The 25,354-nt window shown below is 42.4% G+C and overlaps 1 protein-coding gene across 1 annotated transcript in view; it reads left to right on the top strand.

The window, feature by feature from the left end:
* Positions 1–25,354, top strand: part of LOC135912650 (uncharacterized) — a 150,139-nt gene that overhangs the window by 104,485 nt on the left and 20,300 nt on the right. Inside the window, exon 12 of the mRNA XM_065445140.1 lies at positions 4,506–4,579. Within this exon, the coding sequence (XP_065301212.1) occupies positions 4,506–4,579 (74 nt within the window). The remainder of the gene's footprint in view (positions 1–4,505; positions 4,580–25,354) is intronic.

Raw genomic sequence — 25,354 nt, 5'->3', positions numbered from 1 at the left:
GTGGGAAGCATAACACCAGCAAAATATTACTATATGGGTCAACTTTGCGAAAATTGTGCGGTTAATCGCTTGTTACGTCATCTTCGTCTTACGTTTTAAGTTTGCTAGCTTGAAAGCTTGGTCTTCGTAGGTTAGCACAGACAAAACGAAGAGATTAAGTAATTTTTACTTTCAACACAACATGTAACCTGGATCTGAGGTAACGCAAGGCATTAGTCAAGTACACTGCAACGAGGGTTTTTTGTGGGAAATTGTAGTTTGGCTACAGGTATGCCTTTGCCGAGCTACATTGCTAAATGCATTTATTTCACGATCCTAGTTGGTGGGAATCAATAACGAAGTATTGCTATCTGCAGCATTGCCAATTTATTGTTCAAATCATGGACTAGACATGAACTTTTCAAGCTAAATAGTAAATCACAGACGTGTGCGTTGTCACCAGCCGGATTTATACTTTAATCTTGCACATTGTAGTATGAAATGTGTGGTAAAGAAAAGAACAGGCTGACGAATGGTGCGCGAATAATGGGACCCATTCATTTGTCCGTTCTCTTCTGTGCTAGTCTTCTGGTACTATATAGCGCAAGAAGAAAGTATGGGCAGCCACGACCACGACTTAGCCCCCCCCCCCCCTTCAAACCAGCAAGTTGCACGCTATTTAGCTCAGGAAGGATGGCTTCAGATGGTGACTTCAGCGGAAACTCAGCAATTTTGGTTTGCGTTTCATTTCCAGAAAGGCTCCCTTTCTAATGAAGAGTATATATGCTTTTCAAAGGCACTGATAAGGCACCAATGCGGGCTCCTCGGAAGAAAAGTCTCGCAATTGAAGGAACATCCGTCCTTGTCCGGGTCTCGATCCCGGGACCACCACCTTTCCGGGGCAGCCACTCTACCATCTAAGCTAACCAAGCGGCTAGCAGATGGCAGGGCGAAGTCGAATTTGTCAACAACCCGAAGCAAAGGGAAGAGTTAGACGTTATAGTTCTGCGAAAACCCGCAAGGTGGAGAGAAATAGTAAATTAAGAGAAAATGAGACATCCTCCCAATTATGTGGAGCCACCTTGCTGAATTACTCAAAACACCTACCCCCCCCCCCCTCATATCGAGAACATACATCGCATATATTTTCAAAATGTAGTGTGTCACCGTCAGCAAACTTCGATTCGGTATACTATGCTACGAATTGATATTTATACATATTCACAGAAGAAGGGTTAATATCTTCGCTGTAGTTAAGCGGTGACGCGATTCTCAAGCATTCTGCACTCCGTAATACGCACGTTCTCTAGCACCCTCTCCAAGTAAACTTATTCATTGATTGTATTCCTATTCATTATTGCAGTACTTTCATCAGATCATATGATGCCTCCGCTCCCACTGCTCCCGTCAGAATGGGCACTGCAATGTTCGCGTCAGCGCACAATTCAAGTATTTCTTTATTACTGGTGCGTTTAGAAACATCAACAAGCTATACGTGTGGCTCAGGGCTTCATACTTTTGGAGGGATATATAAACGCCATTTTTACTTCCGAAACCCTCCCTGCTTTACAGGTACAGATAATTCTTTGCGACAGTCAGCACGAATAAGGTGAAAAAGTGGTTGCTTATGAAGTAGAAATCCAATGAAGACAGGAGGTTACACAAGGATTGAGTCTATGTGATGAAGAGTGGGATATGAAGAAATGTGCTTTGAGGAAATGTTTCGACAAGGCGACTTATCCTCATCAGGGCAACAACTGCTTCTTCTTCAACTGCATCTAGTGTGCTCAGGACAGCATTTGCTGCCCTGAAGAAGGCAAGATACAATTGCTGAAGAAGTTGGTGGCCTGACAGAAATATGTCTTGTTGAGAAGAGGTTGGCTGAAAAAACATTTCTTAGGTGATCACTGTTTATTGCTACAAGGTTAGCAAATTGAAAAGTGATGTGTCAAAAATAATACTGTATTTTTCAGAACTCATATTACAACGAATACCAAGTTGGATTTAGCATAAATTACAGAGTAAGACACACTAAGAGTGCGTAAAGAACAAATACGTATACTGTATTTTTTTTTCAATGCCTTTCGGCACTTCCTTGTGATATGGTGATTATTGCGCAGTAAAACTGCCCATTAGGAAACGGAAATACGAAAGCAGTGCCAACATCATTCGATGACAATAATGGTCACATGGTGACTGGGACGAGCTCCGCCCGCAAATAAAAATACAATATGGCATATGGTGACCGGAACTATATCGACTCGTGTACTCGTCTTCATGGGGCTACACGTTTCACCGCCTAACAAATGTTATCGCACAGCGCAGGACGCACCTGTATGTATCGGAAGTTTCTGGAATGTTAGCGATGGTTCCATCCGCTGTCTGTGACCAAACCTTGTGTAATCTGATTGCATGTTTGCGCGACGCGAATAATGTTGAACTTTGTGGAAGGCATGCGGGTCCCAGCGATTACTCTGGAACATGCGACGACTGATGTATAAAAGCCGACGCGCTTGACCCACTCATCAGATTTTCGACGGTCGCCGGGTGTATTGGCAGCTATCCTTCTTTGAGTGTAGCCTGCTTTTGAGGGCAGAAGTTCGCCCAATAAAACGCTCGTTTAGTTAATCAAAGTTTTGCTGCCTTCTTCACCGTCACTACCACGTGACAATATGAATCTGACACAGGACAAGAAAGCGCATCTTAAGATGCTTAAGGATTTTGAATCTTTTGACACCATGTAGCCAATTTTAAAATATATTTTTTCTATGGCACCCACTAATATGTTGGATTAAACTTCACCTCTGTTTAGAAAACATGGCAAAGGGCTTTCTGTTACGCTAGGGCTTGTTAAGATTGAGAACTGGCTGTTTTATACTTTTCTGAACACCTCTGCTCAGCCTATAGTTCACGCTCACGCAAGGAGTTTTCGCCGTTTTACTCGGCCCAAAAGAGGCTTGTCTAGACGCCTGTAGCCTTCATATGTCTTCAGGCGGCGTTCGTGAGGCCTTCTTTTCGTATGATGCTAAACTACTTCAACGAACAGGTTGCAGGAGCTACGTTGCGCCGAGAGTTCTTTGTAGCGATGGCTGAGGTCCTTCTTCGAAAACTGAAAGGCAAGCACGATTCTGAAAAGCTAGGGCGAAAAAACTGCAGGTCATTCCTTTTGCACACAAAGCGACCGAGAACCGGAAGAAAGTGATTAGCTGGCTCAACGTACCTATTGTTTCATCGGTAACATGGAACCTATCTCGCTGTCGAAACTTGGGTACGGTATCTAACACGGAATTTGCGCCACCAAATCTGTTCATGTGTGGGAAGGAGCATGCTAAGGAGCATGCTGCCTTGGTCGTTGTTTTGCTTTATGATGTTCCGCTGATTGCTGCTGGGGATTTATTGGCCAAAGAAGACACGGCACTAGCGATAGAGCAAGAGAGCGGAAGCCAGCGGTAAAATTGCCGCAAATTCACCTATGAATCCTGGTTTATGCATGCATGAACCAATCATTTTGAACATCTGGATAGGCGGCAAAAGGAAACATGCCTGGGCAGGTGAGGTAATGTTGCATATTACATTAAATGCGGCGTTTTTCTCAGCGACACGTTTGTGGGCCTGCGCAGCAGTGGACACTTTTGGTATGTTATAATAAGTATGCTTTTTCGCAATTTCCTTAGGGTGGACTGACTGCGTTGCGCTATTGTGTTAGGGAAATTGGCATGCAGCTTCCTCCTGAAAAAGTGAACCTGTCTTCACAGAAAAAACTTAGTTGCGAATTGCGTGCTTTGCTGTCGCGTTCTTATTTCATATTGTTTCGCGTCATACTACAGCATAACAAGTACGATTCAACTAGTCAAGCAACAAGTAGTGACACGTAATACTAGTGATACCAAAACTAATTATTCTGTACTGTGTTTGCCCGAAGTTTGCCGAAATTCTAGTTCATTACAAAATTTTAGAGTGAATGGTGTGCTCTAGTCACCGTATATGAAAATGCGTCTGCGGCGGCACTTTTTTTACATTGTTTTGTTTTCCTGATATGAGCACAAGTTGCCAGCGTAGCATTCATTTGGTTCGGAAATAAATGCAATGCAACGAAGCACTTGTCTCCTCTACTCCATTTCCTTGGCCCTTCTCTTGGATGTAAACAGAGCTATGAATTTGTAACCAATGTTAGTGCCAACATTCCTGCGTTCTTTGTCAGCGAGCTGATTGCATCCATAGCTCACGCATGACAATGAAAGAAGCGCGAGCGAAATGCAGTCTGCTATACATTTAACTGCACAAACTGAAGTAACCTCGCTCCATCGAATTGACTTATGTTATCAAACATGCTGTAAAGAGCGAGAAATAGAAATGGTACGTAGATGAAGCAGCTAACCTTCCTATTTCTTCCAGGCATTTACTATACACACCAATACTGATTTTATGTATTCTACGATTGTTAGGACGATATTCGTAACATCAAACATACAGGAGGAATAAAAGACAATGCGCAAAATATAATTTTTATGAGTATTTCTTTGCAGAGAGATGGTACGCCTCGAGACCTTACCTTGTCATGTACATGTCCTACGCCGGGCAGCCACTGAGCAAGGTTCAGGTACGACACATATACGAATGAGCCATAGCTGAAAATGTCGTGGGGCAGTCATAACTTTTCGTAATGTATTGCAATACCACATAGTAATGCAGGGTGAGTCAGCTAAATATTCTGGTGGTTTAGAGATGACTGAAAAACACATTTGATGGTTAAGAAGACCCAAGCGAATAACACCTGCAGTGTATTGCTCATTTTTGGCAAACATTATTTGTTGAATACGAAAAAAGCGATGTCAATGTGTTCGGAAATATAAGTACTTTACCCTTTAGGAGTTTTCTTGCTCATTAAGCACATCTGTTAGTAAGAAGTGAAAGCCCTTAAAGGCTCTGACAGGATAGCTAGACAAAATACAGGAGTCTGGAAAGCAAAAGAGAGAAAAGAAATTACAAAATAGGTAAACAATCGATGCAGTATAGATAGAGAAAGATAATTTCGATACATATATTTACTAACGCGCACGCAGAGTAGGCTTTCTGTAGAAGGCCTATATTAGGTACAATTAATTTTTGATCATCACCTAATAACAGAACGTACAGCGTGGGATGTAACATACAAAAGCCACAAACAGAGCTGAATATGCGGCTTTATGTATTGACGTTCTGATGCTGACGCAGCTGCCGTTACTTTTCTCAGAGCATGATTTTCAGCACTCTCCTGGCATGGCCTACCGAGTCTGCCAACAACGTGGTCTGAATTACAAACTACGCTGAGACTTTATAACTTCCTTAGGGCTCGTTGTATGGCGAAACACCCGAATTATCGACGGGTTTATTTTATATGCCTGCGAATTGTGTCGGTAGTTTAGTATTCAGCCAATGGTGCTACATTTCTGTAGACATGGTAATAATTTTAAACGTCTGGAATACTTTAGGCGTGTTCCTTAAGTTAGCCACTTTAACATCGAACTGGTTAAGCTCATCAAGAGCGCTAGCAAAATATGAATGACTGAAGCACACCGAAGAAAGTTTGAAAGCTCTGTCTCGAAAGAATGTTGGGCAAGAGGAAGAAATTGTAATGAAAATATTTCGAATTTTTTTCATTATTTTTTCATTATCATTCATGCGTATATCTGCTGGGAAAACATTCCGTAATATAACATTCCACTGCACAATATCTTTTGGGCTAGCATGACGATTTTGAAGATTTTCTTCATTCGCGTTGGAGCCTTCTTTCTGTTTTTTTTTTCGTCTTGTTGCTGTCATGAATGCTTTGAAATTAACGTTAACCAACTCATCTGCCTAGAATTATATTGACCAACAGCTGGTGACCATAAAGCTCGGGTACTAGAGCCAACATTTAGACGAGGAGGCTATAGTGTTCGTATTGTAGCAACTTGCTGCTCTAACGAAAAAAGAAAACCTGTTGCGCAAGCGTGGGCTCTAAGTTGTCGTGAAGTCCGCTTCTCAAAATGTTGGCTCCGTGATGACGATTCCTTTGTTCGCCACTATTCATTGCTATAAGTGCAACTACGGCGATTTTTTGACCATTTCAAGGTAATGGATTGTTTAGGTCCCCGAGACTACATTGTGAGGCGTAGGGTAGACGAATTGCACCTCAAATTAGAAAATAAATCCAAATAAGCAAAAAAGCTCAAGAACGAAACCGAAACCTGACCAAGCAACCAAGCGAACGCCTTCGTGTGACGTCAGAGGTGTACACAGTGGGGCAGGCGCGCAATGCATGCCGGTCTCGCCCACTGGGCGAAAACCGGCCAAGAGCAGACGCTCATTTGATTCGCGATCACGCCGCTCCGTTGGTATCATGTCCTCAGATGACAGTATGAGCAATACCAGGGGCCCTATAACGTAAAACTATTCCAATATATTTTTATTCCATTCTCCTGACGTCAAATTTGCGTAACCGCCGACGCGAGCATCGGACGGTCACCTGCAAGGTTGTCTGAAAAGACCAATCAAACGCTCTCCTCATTCATAGAAGGTAACTTTTGTTTGCCGTAAAAACAAAACATTAACTACAATGAGCGGCTAGTCCTATATAATTGGCTGACAAGAGGCGAGTAGCACGCTTAAGTGGAGAGGGATTCGATGTGGCCGAGCCACTGCAGTAAAAATCGATAACCGGATGAAAGAGGTGGTGCCAGCGCCTGCTATTTGTCCGCTTTCCCATACTTGGCTTGAGGTGGCTGGCCGAAAATCGTGGCAGCGTGCTTCGGAAGCTTACGAATGACGCTAAAACGGAACCTCAGCAAAAAAGAGTTGGCAGAACAAGGTCGTAAAGGGGCCGAAAGTGCTCGAAAACATTATGCGGCCACCCAAAAAGTTTTATTATACGCAAAGAAACCCATGCTCTCCAGCAGGTGCGAGTAGCCAGTGCCTGAGCGATTGGCGGAAGCCATCTTTTATTCCTTTCGGAACGGGGCAGCTTGCGGCTATGCAGAAGAAAATTCAGCTTTGTTCAGTATATTAGGACATGTTTAAAGCGTACACGCCACTTAGATGCGGTGAGTTCTCGCGGTTTTGTGACGTTGCGTGACAGGCAGGTGAAGTCGGTGCCGTCCTAAATCTATTGACCAATAGCCGAGTTCTAACCTCGAAAGGGGGCTGAACCTAAAATAATTTTTCTTTTGCTCAGTCCAATCATGCAAAAGGAATGTGTACGCATTATAAGAAATGGGGAGCTAGCGCGGTTTTCATGAAGTTGCGCGACAGACAGGCGAAGTGGGGAGTGTTCCAAAAAAACTTTTTGACCAATCGTGGAGGCCTGATTGCTGAACTGGAATAGAAAAGTTTGGAATAGATTTACATTATAGCGCCCCAGCTCCTTGGATCTGTCAAACAGCGACAGCTGCGAATCTGGGGAATACTGCAGCACTGAATCGCCGTTCGTGTTCGATCCGCCCCCACGGCAGCCAGTTGCTGGCCCAGCGCAGCACGTCCCGCTCCAATGTGAAGAACAAGGGTAAGAATTAGCTTCGAGTGTAATGTGACTGTTTCAGAATCACTCGTGTCACCATGACGCTGTTACAGGGGCACTTGCGGCAAATGCCAGACCGTCCTTAGGGACGAGCAGATATGCTGCCGTGAAATCCCAGCTATTCTGCACCTTCTCAGTACCGACCAGCGGATCTGCATCGCAGAACATCACCTGTTCCCTTTGTTGTGTTTGGATGGGGACCTGATCGAGGTAAACCGGCGGAAACTGCATTTTGATAATCCGTCGTACCTAGAGCACGCTTACAGAAACAGGGGAGTAATGAATTACATTTATTTGGCTGCTAAATTTTGCGTAATTTTGTCTCTTTTTAACGTTTAAAGTTGCAGTGACTTCACGCGTGCACCGGCAGAAAAACACTATGTGAAACGTGGCTTTAACACTTGCCCACGCTTACGCTCGTTGAGGTGTGGCGTGCAGCAGACTGCTCGCGGCTACCTGACTGACGAGAACGCACCTGACGAGAACGCACTTCTAGGATAGCAGCGGTGGAAGGGCTAGGAGTAAAGCAATTATATATACGTCTTGATATTATCAGCCTCCCGCTTAATTAAACAACCGAATTGCCGTTTTCGCTGCAATGTATACATATAAATGAACTCTTTGCGAATTTTGCTTCGGATTTAGCGTTATGGTTTAACGCGGAAGTATGTTTAATTAAACAATACTGTTTTCACCTACATGTTTGAGTGCACGTGAGAGTTATGTCCGGTGCCTTGTCCTTTATTTTCGCACAGACAGAATTGTAACGGCATTGTGTTCCCAATGCACATTTGTCGTTCCTGCCTCATGGTCAATTCCAATGACATCGTAGCAGGCAAGGAATGCATTCATCAAAATAATTTAAAGCATCAAAATGGATTCAGAATTTGTAGGCGAGCACCACCAAGCGCACTTTTTGCCACCCTAAATAACAAGAGGGGCTGCATGAGCACTGCACTTGTTCTTAATATTGGTGCTTTCTTTTCTTTACACTACTTCAGATCTGTCAGGTACACGGCCTGCAGACTGTTTGTTTGGTGGGTGTGGAGTCTGCTTGCGAAAGAAAATCGCCAACCACTGCCTGGTTGCGTGCTACGAAAAATCAGGAGCGCGTTTCCGTCATGCAATTATGAGATGTCTTCCTAGATATAGGGGAGCACTGATTTTGCAATGAAATGCATACATGTCTATTTGAGCAAGAAATAAAGAGACGAAGTAGTGCATTTCTATTCAAACTAGTCGATATAGCATGCTCGACTGTAACGAAACAGAATAATGCCTTTATTTTGGCTTTGGAACGCTTTTTTATAGCTACTGTGGAAGCATTGCCTGTGAAAGCACTGCAAGACAAAAACATGTTTATTTCCAAGATGCAGTCACGCAAACAATTGTTAGTGAGAATGAGACGCTTTTAAGAGTAGGAATGTTCACGAAGCTAAGACTATCGTAATGGCCAGGTTGGTGTATATAATTGCTGACGAAACGTTCTGCGTACAGATATGAACAACATACAAGACGACACAGATATGGGACCGCAGCACTGTTTTTGTGTGAAGACTAGTGTGAAGGCTAAGCCTCTTGCTTTCAGTCCCATAGTGGTTTCGATCTCTAAAGGTAATTCATTATCAAATATGTTGCTGTATTGTTAATCTCAAAGGTTTACCAATTTTTCTTCACAAAGCATTATTTTTTTGCCAGCAGGTTACTTTAAAATATGGTTGCATATTTTGATTAATTTTAAAGGAGCAAAAAACACCTTTTGATCATTGTAAGGAAACATTGACTCTTAGTGTATTTTTCATAAGTGAAATACATGCTTACATAAGTATACAGAACCATAGATGATCTGTACAAGAAGGTCATGTGACCATGCAAGCCGAGCTTTATTGCATTGCATGCAGCAGAGCAATAACAGTACTGTGTCGACTACAGCAAATTTGATTGCTCTCACCTCCGCTATGTTGTCATGCATGATGCAGCGTCATAGCAAGCAGCGCGACGCGCCAACAGCTATTGGCTGATTTCGTGATTGCAAGAACGTTCTCGGTATTACATAATTCCCAATTCTTAGGTATATGAATGAAATATACATATGTCTCTCATGTCAAAGAGTCAGAAAAATCATTGTCTTTGCTCTGTAGGTTTACGCACAACAGTTACACGCAGCTGCGCCTACTGCAACTGTCCTCTGAGATAGAAGCAGCATGCCACACAGCATAGTCTACCACTGTTGTCATGTGGTGCCACGATGAGCCTGTTTGCCACCGAGACGCTCAGCTTTTGGGCAGGACTTTGCCTTGTTGACTTCTTTCCTGTGTAGCTTACAATGCGCTAGTAGAGATGAAAAGAGAGAGAAGGCTGTGTATCTGTGCCATAACTCCACTTATATTTGAAGGATTTGAAAAAAAAATGCTTGTCACAAAGGATTCATGAGGCGATGCTCTTCAATAGCAAGACCATTGTATGAGTAGTTAGAAAATGGTTTCATGGCCCCATTAGGTCAACCACTAGTACTCAAGCCCCCATTGCTATAAACAGCGATGCATTGCCCCTTTCCTGCACTGAAGGTATTGGCTGAAGCGCATGGTGCACCTAAGGAGACAAAAATGTTTTTTCGCTAGTACACTACCCCCAACCGCCGGTGCTGTGGAATTCACCCGGCTACGCTTCCGCATATGCTATGGGAGTGCCCAGCACAGTACACGCAGACTAACACCACGACTCTCTCGTCGAGGTTGCGTGAGGCTCTGCGGAGCTCCACCCTCGACGACCAAACCTGGGCAACCCAGCACGCCCGCGAGGTGGCGGCGAGGCAAGCCCTCGACGTCCCTTCGTGGGAGGCTTAGGCCCGGCCATCATATAGTGCTGGTTCTAAAATAAACGTTTATTCCTCCTCCTCCTAGTGCCTGCTTGCACATCACCGTGCACGTATTACTAAAGAAATATATTGATCCAGTTTATGAAGCTAGAACACTCATTGTAGTTTTTGGAAGTGTGCTGATGCAGTTTAAACACAAGAGAATGCGTAAGTTGCATTGCCCATAAAGATCACTTTCCTGTCTAGCACTTTTCCAAATTCAGGAATTGTGTGAAAGCAGTGAAGGTTGGCACAGGTACACAAATTATTTGAGGTAAGACTTTATGTCATTAGCAAAGGTGAACATTGGAGATAAAGAGATGACTTTTCCAGTAATAAACTATTCACGGTGGCCTCAAAATTACCAGTGATATAGTCTGTTAACCAAAATCATTATTTCATTTCTGTATTCTGTGGGCATGTTACAGTCATAAAATTCAAATCAATCTTTCCACATATTGTACCTATCTGCTTGAGCATGCAGGTGAACACGAACGAATTCAAGCCACATGGTTCTGTTCCCCAAGTACGGCAGCTGTCGTCAGATTGTTTTTTCTTACTCTGCAACAGACTGTTCACAAAGGTGGTGCTAGATGTAATGCTGTATCAGTTACGCGAACGCAAAACTGTTTGTAGTACTTGATACTAAGAGTATGTTTGAATCCAGTGAGGCTAATGAGAAACATACAACACAGGAGGGCAGAATGGGATCACTGATCTCATCACGCCGGCCAAGGCAGCCAATTGTTGGCCCTGAAAAGGGCCATTTAATAGTGATAGCGTGTCTGGCTGCTGGTTGAGGTGTTATACTGGGATTCTGAATCACGCTAAAGAGGACAAGAACAGACATAAGAATGACAGCACATGGCACAACATCATGTGTTGTCGTTCTTATGTCTGTCCTTGTCTTTCTTTAGCGCTGTTTAGGATTTCTGCAGAACTGATGTTGCATTTGCGAGGCGCAAAGCGTGAGTGCTCCTTCTTTGACTCTTCCTTTCATGGTTTTGGGCCATACTAAGACGAAAGCGTCTCATGATGTCTTCGCACAGATGCTTGCTCAGCACTTGAGAACGATGGCCACTTCTCAAGACAGTCTGTCACGTTGCTTAACAGGACAGATACGTACCCTGAAAAAATATACACATGTTGACTACATGCACACAAATGTTTCTAGGTGTTACTACTGTGCAAGGTTAAACACAACCCTATAAACAAGGATGAGGGGGAGGTCATGGACATATATTCAGTAGAGTGGCAGAACAGTTAGGAAACAAGCCAAGAGTTCAGCTGTCCTCTCACTAAAGGACTGTATTTACCCCGTATTCTCATTCTTTATTCTGTGTCATCGGTCTCTAGAACATCGAATAACTCTTTGGAATCGGATTACAAAATGCGCATGTGCCCATGCACTTCGCCTGAAGAACCCTTGCAGTCTCCTGATGGTACAGTACCAGCAACGTAGCGATGTTTTTGTCACACACTGCCCTCGAACCCTTAGAGCATGTTAGAGAAATCACATCCCTTGAAGGAATAAGGGGCAGTCTTTTTGAAAATAGCTGCCCATGCTTAGCTATGGTGATGCCATTACTGGGCATAGGCAGAAGCTCAGTCAAAGAATAAATGTTTAATCCTCTCAAAATTAGATTGGCAGTTCCCATTTTTAATACGTTTACTTATAAGTTTGTATTTCTCTTTTCAGCTCCAACGCATCTGAAAGGCAGTTCCTGCAGCTTCTGCCAGAAGGAAGCACTTAGCATCACTCTTTTATGCATTGAAATTTGTTGTGAAAACTTCTTGCAGTGTAATGCTTGTGCAGTATTTGAGTGCTAAACACTAAGGCACTAAAATAAGTATTGCTTACCTTTTTTGCACCAGTTACTGCAGGATAATTTTTTTTAAAACAACCTGCTCACCATAGCCTGCATTCTGTTTCACTGGCACCACAGTCCATTTTTTTCACCCCGCGAGACTCTCTGTGAAATTCTCTTTGCACCACTGGAGTCGGTGAGTATTTCTCTGCACCTGTCCTCATTGTAGTACAGAAATTTTCGTTCTGCAATAAATATAGTCACAAACAAATATTGTGCAGCTGTTCTTGTTTTATTGCAAACATGCACCTGAAGGCTAAAATTCAAAGGGAGAGACAACCGTTAACGAGAAGAATTGAGATAGCCCTACTGGTGGAAAGAACATGCTTCATATTGACTGAAGGTAGCACTGTTTTCCTTACTAAACGAGCTTTAATATATTAAGGCACTGACAGCGGTTAAGGGACCTTATACGATTCGGTCGCATATTGGGATAGATAAATTATTTTGTTTCATCGCACAGACCAGTGAGGTCACTAGGGCAGTTAAGTGCAAAAGGCAACGTTTTCCTTTGTCATCTGCTCAGATATTGAAACTTGAAGAACAATAACTTAGTGATTGTGCGCCACTTTTAAAACTCGTTTTGCGAAGACCTCAGTGCTCTAATAAATGCAGTCCAGCCCTACAGAAGGCAGTCAAATGGCTACGACCTCTCCCGTCACTCTCCAGTGAAACTTGTTTTGCATCAAATGTATCCACCCTTTGACTGCTTCAATTTGTCACGAATCCAGTCCATTGCCTTCATCAACCACTGTCTGTGACATGCATTACCTACCAGCCCATCCCGCCTAGACGTCTTTTTGCACCCAAACTAAGGTATCGTTTACTCACACGTGTTCTATTACCCACGCTGTGAAGTATTTGAGATGTATTTATCTGCAATCATACATAATCCTAAAGACTGTTCTGAAGGCTCTCACATTTTCAGATAGCTCTAGCGAAAGAATTGTTTACTGAAAGCATGGTTAATTCAAATGTTTATTAGTCCACCAATTATATTTGTAATGTTATGATGCTTAGTAAAATGCAAGAATTAACGCGATCATGCAATCATTAAATTTAGGGAAGAAGTTCTTTTATTACACTTTGAAACTGCTAGTAGTTCGAATACTTGTTATTGCATTTTTATGCCACCTTTGTCACTACTGTTGATTGCACTCGAAAATCTTTAAAGATTCAACTTGCCCAACAGTGGCGTAGTCAGAACTGACTTGGTTGAGTAGCATAGCGTGTTTAATAAACGATGGGGTTGTAGCATGCCAACCATACACTTGGAAAAAAGCAAATGATCTGAAAAAAGCCGCACCAAAACATTGGACATCTGACATTACAGGAATGCGATGAAAATGAGCATGGTGTGTTACCTGCTCAGCATGCCTTCGTAAGTGAAGTTGCTGCTCTTAGGAGGAAGCTTTAGCTCGGGTGCTCCTATCTAAATACACGTAAAAGTAGAATTCGTTTTTCTCGGCAACCACAGCACCAATTCTGTCGAGGTTTGCTGCATTTAAAAGAAAAACTTCAAATATAGTGACTATTGGTTTCGAATGTTTGAGTTAGGTTGCAAATTGTTTTATTAAAAACTCTGTTTCTCAACAATCAAAAATGATAATACAATTCTGTGAATTGCATGTAATAGTACATCTAAAGCGGAAAAAATTGATATGTCACACATGAATATAAAAAATATGAATAATAGGGAAATACAACTTTTGCAAAACCCTTGTAACCGACGTAACAAATTCACGTAAGATTCACGTAAAATGACATATTGAATTTGTCCGCTTTGAATGATTTAATGGATTCTGTTTTCAGAACTGCGACATCAATTCTTTATGCAGAGCTATGAATTTGTAAACTTCGTTCTTCTATATTTGTCAAACGGTCAAAAATTTGAAAATTGTTTTAAGAAACTTCAAACCCTAAATTGAAGTTCTGCTTGCAACAGTCACTAGAACTTAACTTTTTCTTTCAAATGCAGCAAATTTCATTAAAATCGATCCAGGGGTTAACTCATAAAAGCGTTTTTGCGTTTTACATGTATTTGAATAGGCTACGTCGGAGTTGGGCCCGAGCTAAAGCTTCCTCTTAAGGACGAAGTGAATGAGCAAGCTATGAAAGGCCTCAAGGCCAAGTATCTGGGCCTGGTGTGGTGCCCGGGCAAGGCACGGCAGAAGGCGTGGTGCGGCCAAAATTGCTTTCAGGCGTTGGAATGACTCTGATCGTTAAAAAAAATGAGTGGTTGCATTGGAGCTTGACAAACAGCATAGTAACGGTTAGATGTGTGGCCTCTTGCAAAAATATTGCGGCCTGTTGACACGAAATTGTTGTGTTCAATAATTCAACAATTTCGTGTTGAATTGTTGAACCAACAATTTCGTGTCAACAGGCCGCAATATTTTTAGCAGAAGAGTGGGTCTTAAAATTAATCTGCAGAAAACTAAAGTAATGCTTAACCGTCTCGGGAGAGAACAGCAATTTACAATAGGCAGCAATGCACTGGAAGTCGTAAGGGAATACATCTACTTAGGGCAGGTAGTGACGGCGGATCCGGATCATGAGACGGAAATAATCAGAAGAATAAGAATGGGCTGGGGTGCGTTTGGCAGACATTCCCAAATCATGAACAGCAGGTTGCCATTATCCCTCAAGAGAAAAGTATATAATACCTGTGTCTTACCAGTACTCACCTACGGGGCAGAAACCTGGAGGCTTACGAAAAGGGTTCTACTCAAATTGAGGACGACACAACGAGCTATGGAAAGAAGAATTATAGGTGTAACGTTAAGGGATAAGAAAAGAGCAGATTGGGTGAGGGAACAAACGCGAGTTTATGACATCTTAGTTGAAATCAAGAAAAAGAAATGGGCATGGGCAGGACATGTAATGAGGAGGGAAGATAACCGCTGGTCATTAAGGGTTACGGACTGGATCCCAAGGGAAGGAAAGCGCAGCAGGGGGCGGCAGAAAGTTAGGTGGGCGGATGAGATTAAGAAGTTTGCAGGTACGGCATGGCCACAATTAGTACATGACCGGGGTTGTTGGAGAAGCATGGGAGAGGCCTTTGCCCTGCAGTGGGCGCAACCAGGCTGATGACGATGATGATGACACGAAATAGTATTTTAATGTAAATGCACCTGAATACTACATCACATCAATGAACGAGGATACATAAAACATTAATTAGGTCAATATATTTTGGCACTGCAGTAACAATACCATGATGATGGTAACAAGTCATGGAATATAAAGACATTGTTGCCAGGTCTAAGTAGCAAAACGTAGCCATGAATTGTGAAACAGTAGTCAGTCGGCTACCATTGCTTAAAATTAAAAATGGCAAAAAAGAGAAATGTCTCCCAACACCTTTTGTGGTAGTACTTAAGTTCTTACCTTCAACCAACCAGTCACGTTCTCGCATCTCGCGTCGTTTTGTGCGCTGGGAATGAATCGGGGAAGGGGACTGACACTTAGTCAGGCGTTCGTGCCTTTTTGTCAGCCTCTTTGACAGAGATTCTTTGTATTTTATTTCTGTCAAAATAAACATTCATTCATTCATTCATTCATTCATTCATTCAAAACAGGATGGGTGCAGCGGGTCAGGGTGATCGTGCATATTCACCATGTGGCGAAGAATGGACAGCCATCTTGCCAGAAACAAATTTTCGTTGCCATGACTGTTTACCGCACAGCAAATAAGATGCCGAATTAGTCTTTCGCCACCCCATCGCAGTCCCATATTGTTTGAGCCACCCAAGAGCAATAATTTTCGTCAAGACTACAAGAGATAAGTCATTGGAATATTCAACTTCTATTAACAAAAACACCAAAGGGATGTACGCTTACCTCTTAAATCCACGAGAAAATACTTTGCGCATACTGCTGCACACTTGTTGTTCAAATTTTGCAGAAACATATACTTTTGCTGTCTAGATCATTTAAATCCAGCATTTGGCACAGTTACTCATCTAGATATTTAAAAACATGTAGAGGTACCTTCATTTACGGGAATGCGAGTTACTGCTAAGGCACTGAGGCACTAGCATAAACATGTGTCACCGCCTGCTGGCAGCTGCAGAAAAGTGTAGTTCAGGAAATGTTTCAGAGTATTAGTCAGCACGTGGCCACCCCGCCTGAATGACTGGTTTTTGAACGCAGTTTGCTCTCCTATAAATAAAGTCAGCTTTGAATTTCTTTTATAACCAGACAAGTAACAGTGCCAAGTGTTTCAATGTGTGAAATTGACAACAGCATGAGGTCTTTGTGCGAAACCTGAGCAAGAGCAGCGCAGCAGTAGGCACAAATTATTTTTTAAAGATTTCATGTAACATGTGCACATCCCTGTGCGATAATAATGCTGACATTAGGAAGTTGTGGGCCCATCCATATTTGGGCCACTTCGAAATGACACGTGGATCTACCTGTTGTAATATGCCACACGTAAAACAGGTGGCATATTGTTGGGTGCTGCCTTCTCATAAACGCCTTAATTTCAGTATGGCTATCCGTCACCAGCGAGTCAATGTGAAGACCCAGCTCAATCAGATGATCAAGGGCTCTCTCCAGGCCTTCCTTCTCCATTCTGTTGCTTGAAGTTGCTTCTGTTCATTGCAATATCATATAGCAGCTTTTCAGTTTTTTTTCTGCTGCAGCCAAGTTTCACAAATACACACCTCAAACATAAGCCAGTCCATACAGTGATCGTGAAATTTGCAGTAACAATTACTTTCCCTTATTTCTCCATAGACTGGCCATTGAAAATAGCTTCATGGCTGACAGTGTGATTTGTTCTAATATTAAACAGCTGTTACATAAACATAAGAAGCCAAATGGATACACAATTTTGACCCAATTAGCTTTTATAGGATATCATGTCATAAATTCAATGTCATAAAGAAAGGAGTATTTAGGAGTGTATTTTTTAGAAAAGCGTTTCTGAGGTGCAATATGCATGCTTTTGACCGTAATAATAAGACTCAAAGACCCTTATAATGTCACGGAAAAGGCAAAAGGTAAAAAATGAGCTTTTCACACATGGCAATCAATCATATGTAATCTCAAATATGTAACGACCTGTCATGGGCAATATTAATGCTACCAAATCTCCACAACTTTGTTATGGTGTAACTTGCAGAAGTTGAGAACCAGTAGCAAGGAAGATTTTATACATTTTCTTTTTCTACTCTCGTTATTTATAATAGAAACAGCAAATTATTACTTTCATTCATGCCTTTTTGAGATGTTTCTTTGAAATTTAGCAAAAGGTTCTCAAAAACTCTGAACAATTATTTCTGCTTTACTTTCATTAAAAACACGAATGATGAATATACATTTTCATGCGTCAAAAATATGTTACAACTGATAAATCTTCAAATGACGAAACATAAATGGAGCAAACATAAGCATGTTTCTAGTGGTATGGAGAGAATTAAAAACCTAATGTGCTTTAAGTACAGGTAGAACACACATTGTCCAGGAATTTATTCTTAGCCGAAGAAGGCACGACGTGTCCAGTTTGCCTTGCACCGTAGTTTTTGCCTTGCACCGTAATAAAATTTAGGAGGAATTGAACCGTTAAGGCTATCAACAAAACATTTTCGTCTTATATGAAAGATACTAGCCAATTCAACCTACACCTTCTACACGAACAACCTTCTACACGAACATTCCCCATACACATGGGATTCAATCTGTACTCCGGGCATATAACGACTCTGTAGATGACAAACCGATTGACGATTCTACCCTTGCCATAATCCCAACACTAATCCTTGAACTTAACTTTCAATTAGACGGCGAACATCATGTTCAACCTAGCGGTACCTCCATGGGCACAAAAATAGGTCCGAATTATGCTAACATTTTTATGGGCAGGCTAGAAAAGAACGTCCTCGCTATTCGTGACTTCAAACCATTCGATTACAAACGCTTCATCTATGACATTTTCCTAATTTGGCACCACGGTGAAGCTGCGTTACTTTGATTCATTACTGACTTTAACAACGCCGTATAGACAATTTCCTTTTCCCATTCCTATTCATCACTCAGGATAAACTTCCTTGATGTCTCGGTATCTCTGTGCAATGCTAACTTAACGGGCAAATCTTTACAGAAAGCCCACTGACCGGCAACGATATCTGCATTTCAAAAGCAGCCATGTCAAACATTGCAAAACGAGCATTCCCTACAGCCAAGCTAGCCGGTTCAAACGAATTTGTTCGGACGACAGTGAGTTCACTCGCAACTGTCCCCAGCTTTGTAACGCACTACACGTACAGAAATACCCTTCACAAATAATTTACGATGCCCTTAAACGGGTCGACTTTCTCGACCGGAAAGAACTGACCTGCAGGGACAAGCGATTGATGCCAATTTCATGAACTAATCTTATCTTAACACACTATGCTTCTATTCCTAATGTGTCGGACCATTCTGAGGAAGCACTATAACTTATTGATAAAGAGCGACGGTCTTAAAAACATTTTCGTGGAGTCACCAAGAGTGGTCTATCGTCGTTCTAGGAATCTACGTCACCTAGTAACTTTTTCCAAGACTAAAGCGATTGCTCCTGCTTGTTTTCATCCCTGCAATAAGCCCCGTTATAAAGTCTGTTCACATATGACCGCATCAAAGACTGCTAGAAGCACAAATCCAAGTTTTCTGTTAAAATTAACCGCGACTTGACTTGCGACAACACTAACATCATCTATCTGCTTGAATGTTCAGTGTGTCATCTGCAGTACATCGGTCAGACCGAAGCATCTTTCCTATCAGATTCAACAATCACAAAGCACACGTTAACAGCTTGCCGCACCTCCAATAATCTAAAGATGTTTGACTGCCAGGTCATACGCTTGACAACATCAAAATAGCAGTAATACAATCAGGTTTCAAACCGCACCATGATCGAGGAGTACGAGAATCCTTTCTTATTCATAAATTTAACGCTGTTTTATTTGGTATCAACGAAAGCGCAGGAAAAACGTCGTGCCTTTCTGCCATATCTTGATGTGTATGTTCTTGTACAGAGTTGACAAACCATGCCAAATAAATTTGTTCCTAGTTTTGCCATGTCGCAGTCGATATCATTCTGCAACTTCATGTACAATCATCGTGATACCATAATGATATTTCATACACATCATTTATTATGATTAAGTTATACTTACTGCTGCACTTTTTCTGTTATTTTTTGCAAGTGAACACGTGCATGTACTGCTGATTATGCCCAGGTGTACCCGCCGCGGTTGCTCAGTGGCTATGGTGTTCGGCTGCTGAGCACGAGGTCGGGGGATCGAATCCCGGCCACGGCGGCCGCATTTCGATGGGGGCGAAATGCGCATATACCCGTGTACTTAGATTTAGGTGCACGTTAAAAAACCCCAGGTGGTCAAAATTTCCGGAGTCCTCCACTACGGCGTGCCTCATAATCAGAAAGTGGTTTCGGCACGTAAAACCACATAATTAAATTTTTTATGCCCAGGTGCGCATACCCATATAAGCGGGTGCGCACTTGTATCTGTGTTTATTCTGACGAAGGCCGTGCCACGGCGAGAACGTTAAAATATTAACAATGCAATTTTCGTAAGTGCACGTGATCCTTCGTTTTCTTAACTACCTATGCAGCGGGCCTACAGAACTCTTTCTTGAATTATATCAGTTGTTTATATCACACTCCGTTCTTTTGCACATTTGCTTAGACCCCCTCGCAGTATCCCAGATTTTGCCTGTCAACTTCGCAATTTACTCTTCAAACTAACCTTTTCGATACCCCAAAGCTGACCTCCTCCTCTCCGAAGACTTTAATTTTCCAGATATTGGTTGGCCCAATACAGCTCCGTCTTTAGTAAATCAGACAGTAGCAAGAAATTTTCTTTATGTTTGTATTCATTTTAACCTTGCTCAACTTGTATCTGAACCAACGCGCATCACACAAGACACAGCTAACGTATTTGACCTCATATTAACAAGTCGACCAGACAGTTTATCGTCAATTACATATCTGAATGAAATTAGCGAACATAAGGTTATTCACGCTTCGTTTCACTTTGTGCCAATTCCGCGTCTGAAACTTCAAGACTATACATCGTTTTAAGAAAGGCAACTACGAGGCCATGCGCGATAACCTGTGCGACTTCTTTATTTCAATCGAGGCATCCTTTAACGAACACGATATCCATAATAACTGGCGAAAGTTCAAAGAAAAAAAAAATCAATCATCTAGCTGACAGGTTCATCCCAAAGATAACGTTTAGAACGCAACTTCAGAAGCCATGGTTCACCAATTGTTTGAAAACACTTTAAAATAAATAAAAAAAAACTTTGTACCATGAAGCAAACCGCGGGTCAAACACATGTGCCTGAGATAAATGCTACGTAGGGGAATGAGCATATTTATCAGCTATTCGGGAGGCAAAACAATCACTCTTTCACGAAGATTTACCAAAAATGTTGGTCAATAATCCAAGAAAGTTCTGGCAGGTGATCAATCCTCGGGAAATAAGCAGCATTGCATTAGTCAACGAGAACGGTGAAACGGTCGACGATGATGAATGTGCTAATCTTTTTAATATAGCTTTTATGTCAGTCTTCTCCTATGAACCTAGCTTGTCATTTCCCTATACAGTTAACAACTCAACTAGTGTCATGTCATCAGTAATCTTCTTTGCCGATGGTATTTTGTCTCTGATTGAGAGTCTTAAAATAACATCCTCAGACGGAGTAGACAACATGAACTCAAAAGTGTTAAAAATACTGAAGACATCAGCGCTGCTTCTTTGTGCTTGCTGTTGTCGCAGTCATTCTCAACTGACATCATACCACATGACTTGAAGGTGGGGAAGTTTGTTCCTATCTACAAATCAGGTGACGAGAAGCCTCCACTTAACTATGGCCCTATCTCACTAACAAGCATACCTTGCAAAATCATGGAACTTGTCATTTATACAGAAATTATGAAATTTTTAGGCGCAGGAAACTTTTTTCATTTTTCACAGCATGAATTTCGCAAGGGGTTTTCCTGCGAAACACAATTAGCAGCTTTCCTTCATGATCTTCACACTAATCTAGATACGAACCAGCACACACACGCAGTATTCCTAGATTTCGCGAAAGCATTCGATAAGGTACCAGATCGGCTATTACTAAAGCTGTCTGGTGGACGTGCACCCCGATATATTGGGATGGATTGAAGCTTTCCTTAGTAACCGCTCACAGTTTGTCCCTACCGGTAACTTCTGGGGTTACCGGTAGGGACAAACGATCTGTCCTCGGATCTGTCCTCGGAGAGGCCCGAGGACAGATCCCTTCACAAGGATCTGTCCTCGGGCCTCTCCTCTTCTTAAAATATATATACGGCTTACCTCTGCATGTATCCTGCAATATTTGCATGTTTGCAGATGGCTGCGTTGTTTACAAAACAATTACTAACATGTCTGACCAAGTCTCCCTTCAAGGAATATTAACCGCTTGCAACAATGGTGCGATTGCTGGTTAAGGACACTTAACCGAAATAAATGTAAAGTAAGGGCATTCTCCCGCCGACGTTACCCTCTAGCTTACCCATACACAATAAATAACGTAGACATAGAAACTGCGCAGTCTTACAAATACCTTGGTGTCACCCTTATTAATGACTTGACTTGGAGCGCACTTTATTACTAACGTCATCTCACCTTCTAATAAATATCTGTTTTTTTTAAATGAATCCTAAAGCAAGCGGCCAGGGATGTCAAACTGCTAGCCTATAAAAGCATAATCAGACCTAGACTCGAATATGCATGTGCCGTATGGAGCCCTCATCAAGCATATCTAATCCACGCACTTGAATCGGTGCAAAACCATGCCATAAGGTTCCTCCATTCAACGTATTCCTATTATGTCAGCGTTTCGTCATTGAAAAAATGATCCGGTTTAGTCAGACTCGCTAATCGTCGTCGTATCACAACTCTTTCTTTTTCATAAGTTTTATCATACTTAACTTAATCAACCACCATACATTATTCCCGCGGCCCGTATATCACATCGCACTCGGCACGCGTACCATGTTGGCCGCCCTCGCACTCATACTACCACTTTTTCAGGCTCATTCTTTTTTCGCGCAGCAACAGATGGGAACAATCTGCCCCACCAAATTGCCGCCGTAACCTGCGCGCCTACATTCATGCAAAAAGTAACAGACCATTTTTCAGAATAAAAAGAAATGCATAGAATATTCTATCTATGTGTGTACTAGATGGAATTATTTACCTAATTCTCACGTGTGTTGTATTTAACACTTGTGCTCTGTTATCCTTAAACTGCTGTAGAATACATTTATGTACGCCCACCCCTTATGTATGCCCCTATGGGGCTTTTTAGATAATAAAATGAAATGAAAAATGAAAGGAAGGGGAGGAATGGCAGTTGTGAGTGGAGACCCCCCACCTCCAAAACAAATTTCTGGCTCGGCCACAGCTCAGTAGTCCATCTGCCACCCAAGGATTTTGGGGAGATTTGTACCTTTTTTTTGCATTTTATCTGTTCTGTGCCAGCCACAAAACATCCACAGTCAATGTGAAAAAAACATTAAGACCTAGTTCAGTGTCGTACCGAGGCATTAACTGGGACCACGGGGTTTCCATAGTACCTTCTAAAGGTTGCAGTATGTCTACGACAGTTTCCATGCCTAAAGCATCTCAAGAAAAATTGGGGTCAATAACGCACAACAAGAAATACTAGCAGATGTGATTACAGGGATAGGGCAGCACTCAGCAACAGCAAGCGTCTATGCAGCTAGTACTATGTCATCAAAATTTTTCAAGCTCTCAAACAAAATATTGAATAATGTTCACTTACAACGCTGTTTCCTGACGCGGTCATGTCCTATTAGGTCGGACTGTAGCGATCAGCGTGACTTGAGTTGCCAAGCTTCTACCACCGCACAGCGCAGTGATGTGCCGGAAGCTGAGCCGCACATGCGCGATGTTTATGTGCAAACAATTCCTCATGCACAGAAGGCAAAGGCTTTGCAGGCGTACATCAGGAACCTATGTGTTGGTGAGAGCACCACTGCTATTTGTTCTTCCTTAGAAAAAAAGGTGACAGTCAATCAACGGGCGTTAAGAACTTGTTTTCATTGCAAAGGGGTCCCGGCCAGCCCATTATTTGTTTGTGACAGTTCCGTTCATACTAAAGACAGGCTGGTATACAGTGATGAGGCGCCACCAGAATCGGTGCCTTTCTGCTCTACTCCGAAACATGATGTCTATGCACCAGGCCACAATCTATACAGGTGTGCAATCTGATTCATATTTTGTTTGAAATGTGCAAATGGTTGTACACAACATAACAATCGGGCTGAGAACATCAAGTTACATTGATGTTCTCAGCAGGGTTACATCTGCTTATCAAGCAGAAGTCAAGGAGGTACATTTTGCGAGGCCTAGGTGTGTGTGGAGTGTGAATTACAAAGAAGAATAAATAAATGAGGTATCCTAAGGCTCACATGATAACTGAGTCGGAGTCACCCCAGCTGGACATCTTATGACTGAAGTAGTCAGTCGTAAAAAGTTGGTAAAACTGCATACAGTACCGATTGTTATGTACAACCAATTGCACATTTCAAACAATATATGAACCAGATTGCACACCTGTATAGATTGAGGCCTGGTGCATAGACATCATGTCTCGGCGTAGAGCAGAAAGGCACCGATTCTGGTGGTGCCTCTTCACTGTATAGCAGCCTGTCTTCAGGTTGAAGAGAACTGTCACAAACAGATAATGGGCTGGCCGGGACCCCTGTGCAATGAAAACAAGTTCTTAACGCCCATTGATTGACTGTCACATTTTTTTCTGAGGAAGAACAAATAGCAGTGGTGCTCTCACCAACACATAGGTTCTTGATGCACGCCTGCAAAGCCTTTGCCTTCTGTGCATGAGGAATTGTTTGCACATAAACATCGCGCATGTGCGGCTCAGCTTCCGGCACATCACTGTGCTGTGCGGTGGTAGAAGCTTGGCAACTCAAGTCATGCTGATTGCTACTCTCCGCATTGTCGTGCTCCAGCTCGTCGACGCCGAGTGCTTCTTGTACATGATGCTGGCGTACGAAACAAGTGTAAGCACTCTAGATGAAACTGTAGAAAAGCTAAACATAATGCCAATAACTCTTGGAGCTGAAATGTATCAGCGCGTGCTTATGCAAGTAGTCTTCCTGATTTGAACCATCCACATATTTTAAAAAGTGCCTAGACTGGCATTGTGTCGCAAGTTTAATAACTTCACTCAGGTATAAATTTTCTTGCTGCATAGCACACTATACTCAAGCGCTGCTATTCAAGTAATCATGTGAATATGGCACATTTTCAATATTATGCGTAGAAAGCGAAGTGGCCCCGTCATTGTTTCCTTGCTTTTCTGAGCTGAGAATACAGAGGAACAAAGCATCACAAAAAAGGAACACGGAAACAATTGTGCAATGCTGCTGAAATACGCTCCGAGATGGACACCTTTTTTGCGCAGTGATGATCCTACTGATGATTCAGCACGTTGTTAGATTGTCACATACTGTCATACAGCGCACATTAGCTGTTTTCTGAAGTAATACAGGCGTCACACAATGCGCTTTTGACCGCAATAAAGCCCGATCGGGATCAAATTTCTCGGTCGCGATTGGTTCCTTTGCGCAAGCTCCACGAGGGAGCCGATCGGGGTAGAGAATTTCAATCGGGATTGGGCATGATAGCGATCTAAAGTGGCCGTGTGACACCGGTATAATGCTGTGAGTACTACTAGTCGCCTTGACGGGGCTTCGTGAAGTAATGCAACCAAACTACAACGGCAGTGAAGCATGTGGTATTCTATGGTATTGCGGACCACTTGCTAGGTTGTACATATACCTCTGTGACACGGACACGCAGCTTTGATCACGAAGGAGCTAATGATTTGGATTGATGGAGTGTTTCTATACGTGCGCACTTTCAATCGCGATTTCGCTCGGCCCGGATCCACGCAATCGCAAGCCGTCGTAATTGTGCACTGTCTTTACCTTTGAGCTCAGTAAGCTCAACCAAATCAATCACGGTCACCGCACTGTGCATTATACAGCAGACATAATTTTTTATTTAAAAATGATTTCAC

The sequence above is a fragment of the Dermacentor albipictus genome, chromosome 1 (assembly GCF_038994185.2).
Source record: "Dermacentor albipictus isolate Rhodes 1998 colony chromosome 1, USDA_Dalb.pri_finalv2, whole genome shotgun sequence".
NCBI classification, from domain to species: domain Eukaryota; kingdom Metazoa; phylum Arthropoda; class Arachnida; order Ixodida; family Ixodidae; genus Dermacentor; species Dermacentor albipictus.
This window is presented reverse-complemented; position numbering and strand designations above follow the sequence as displayed.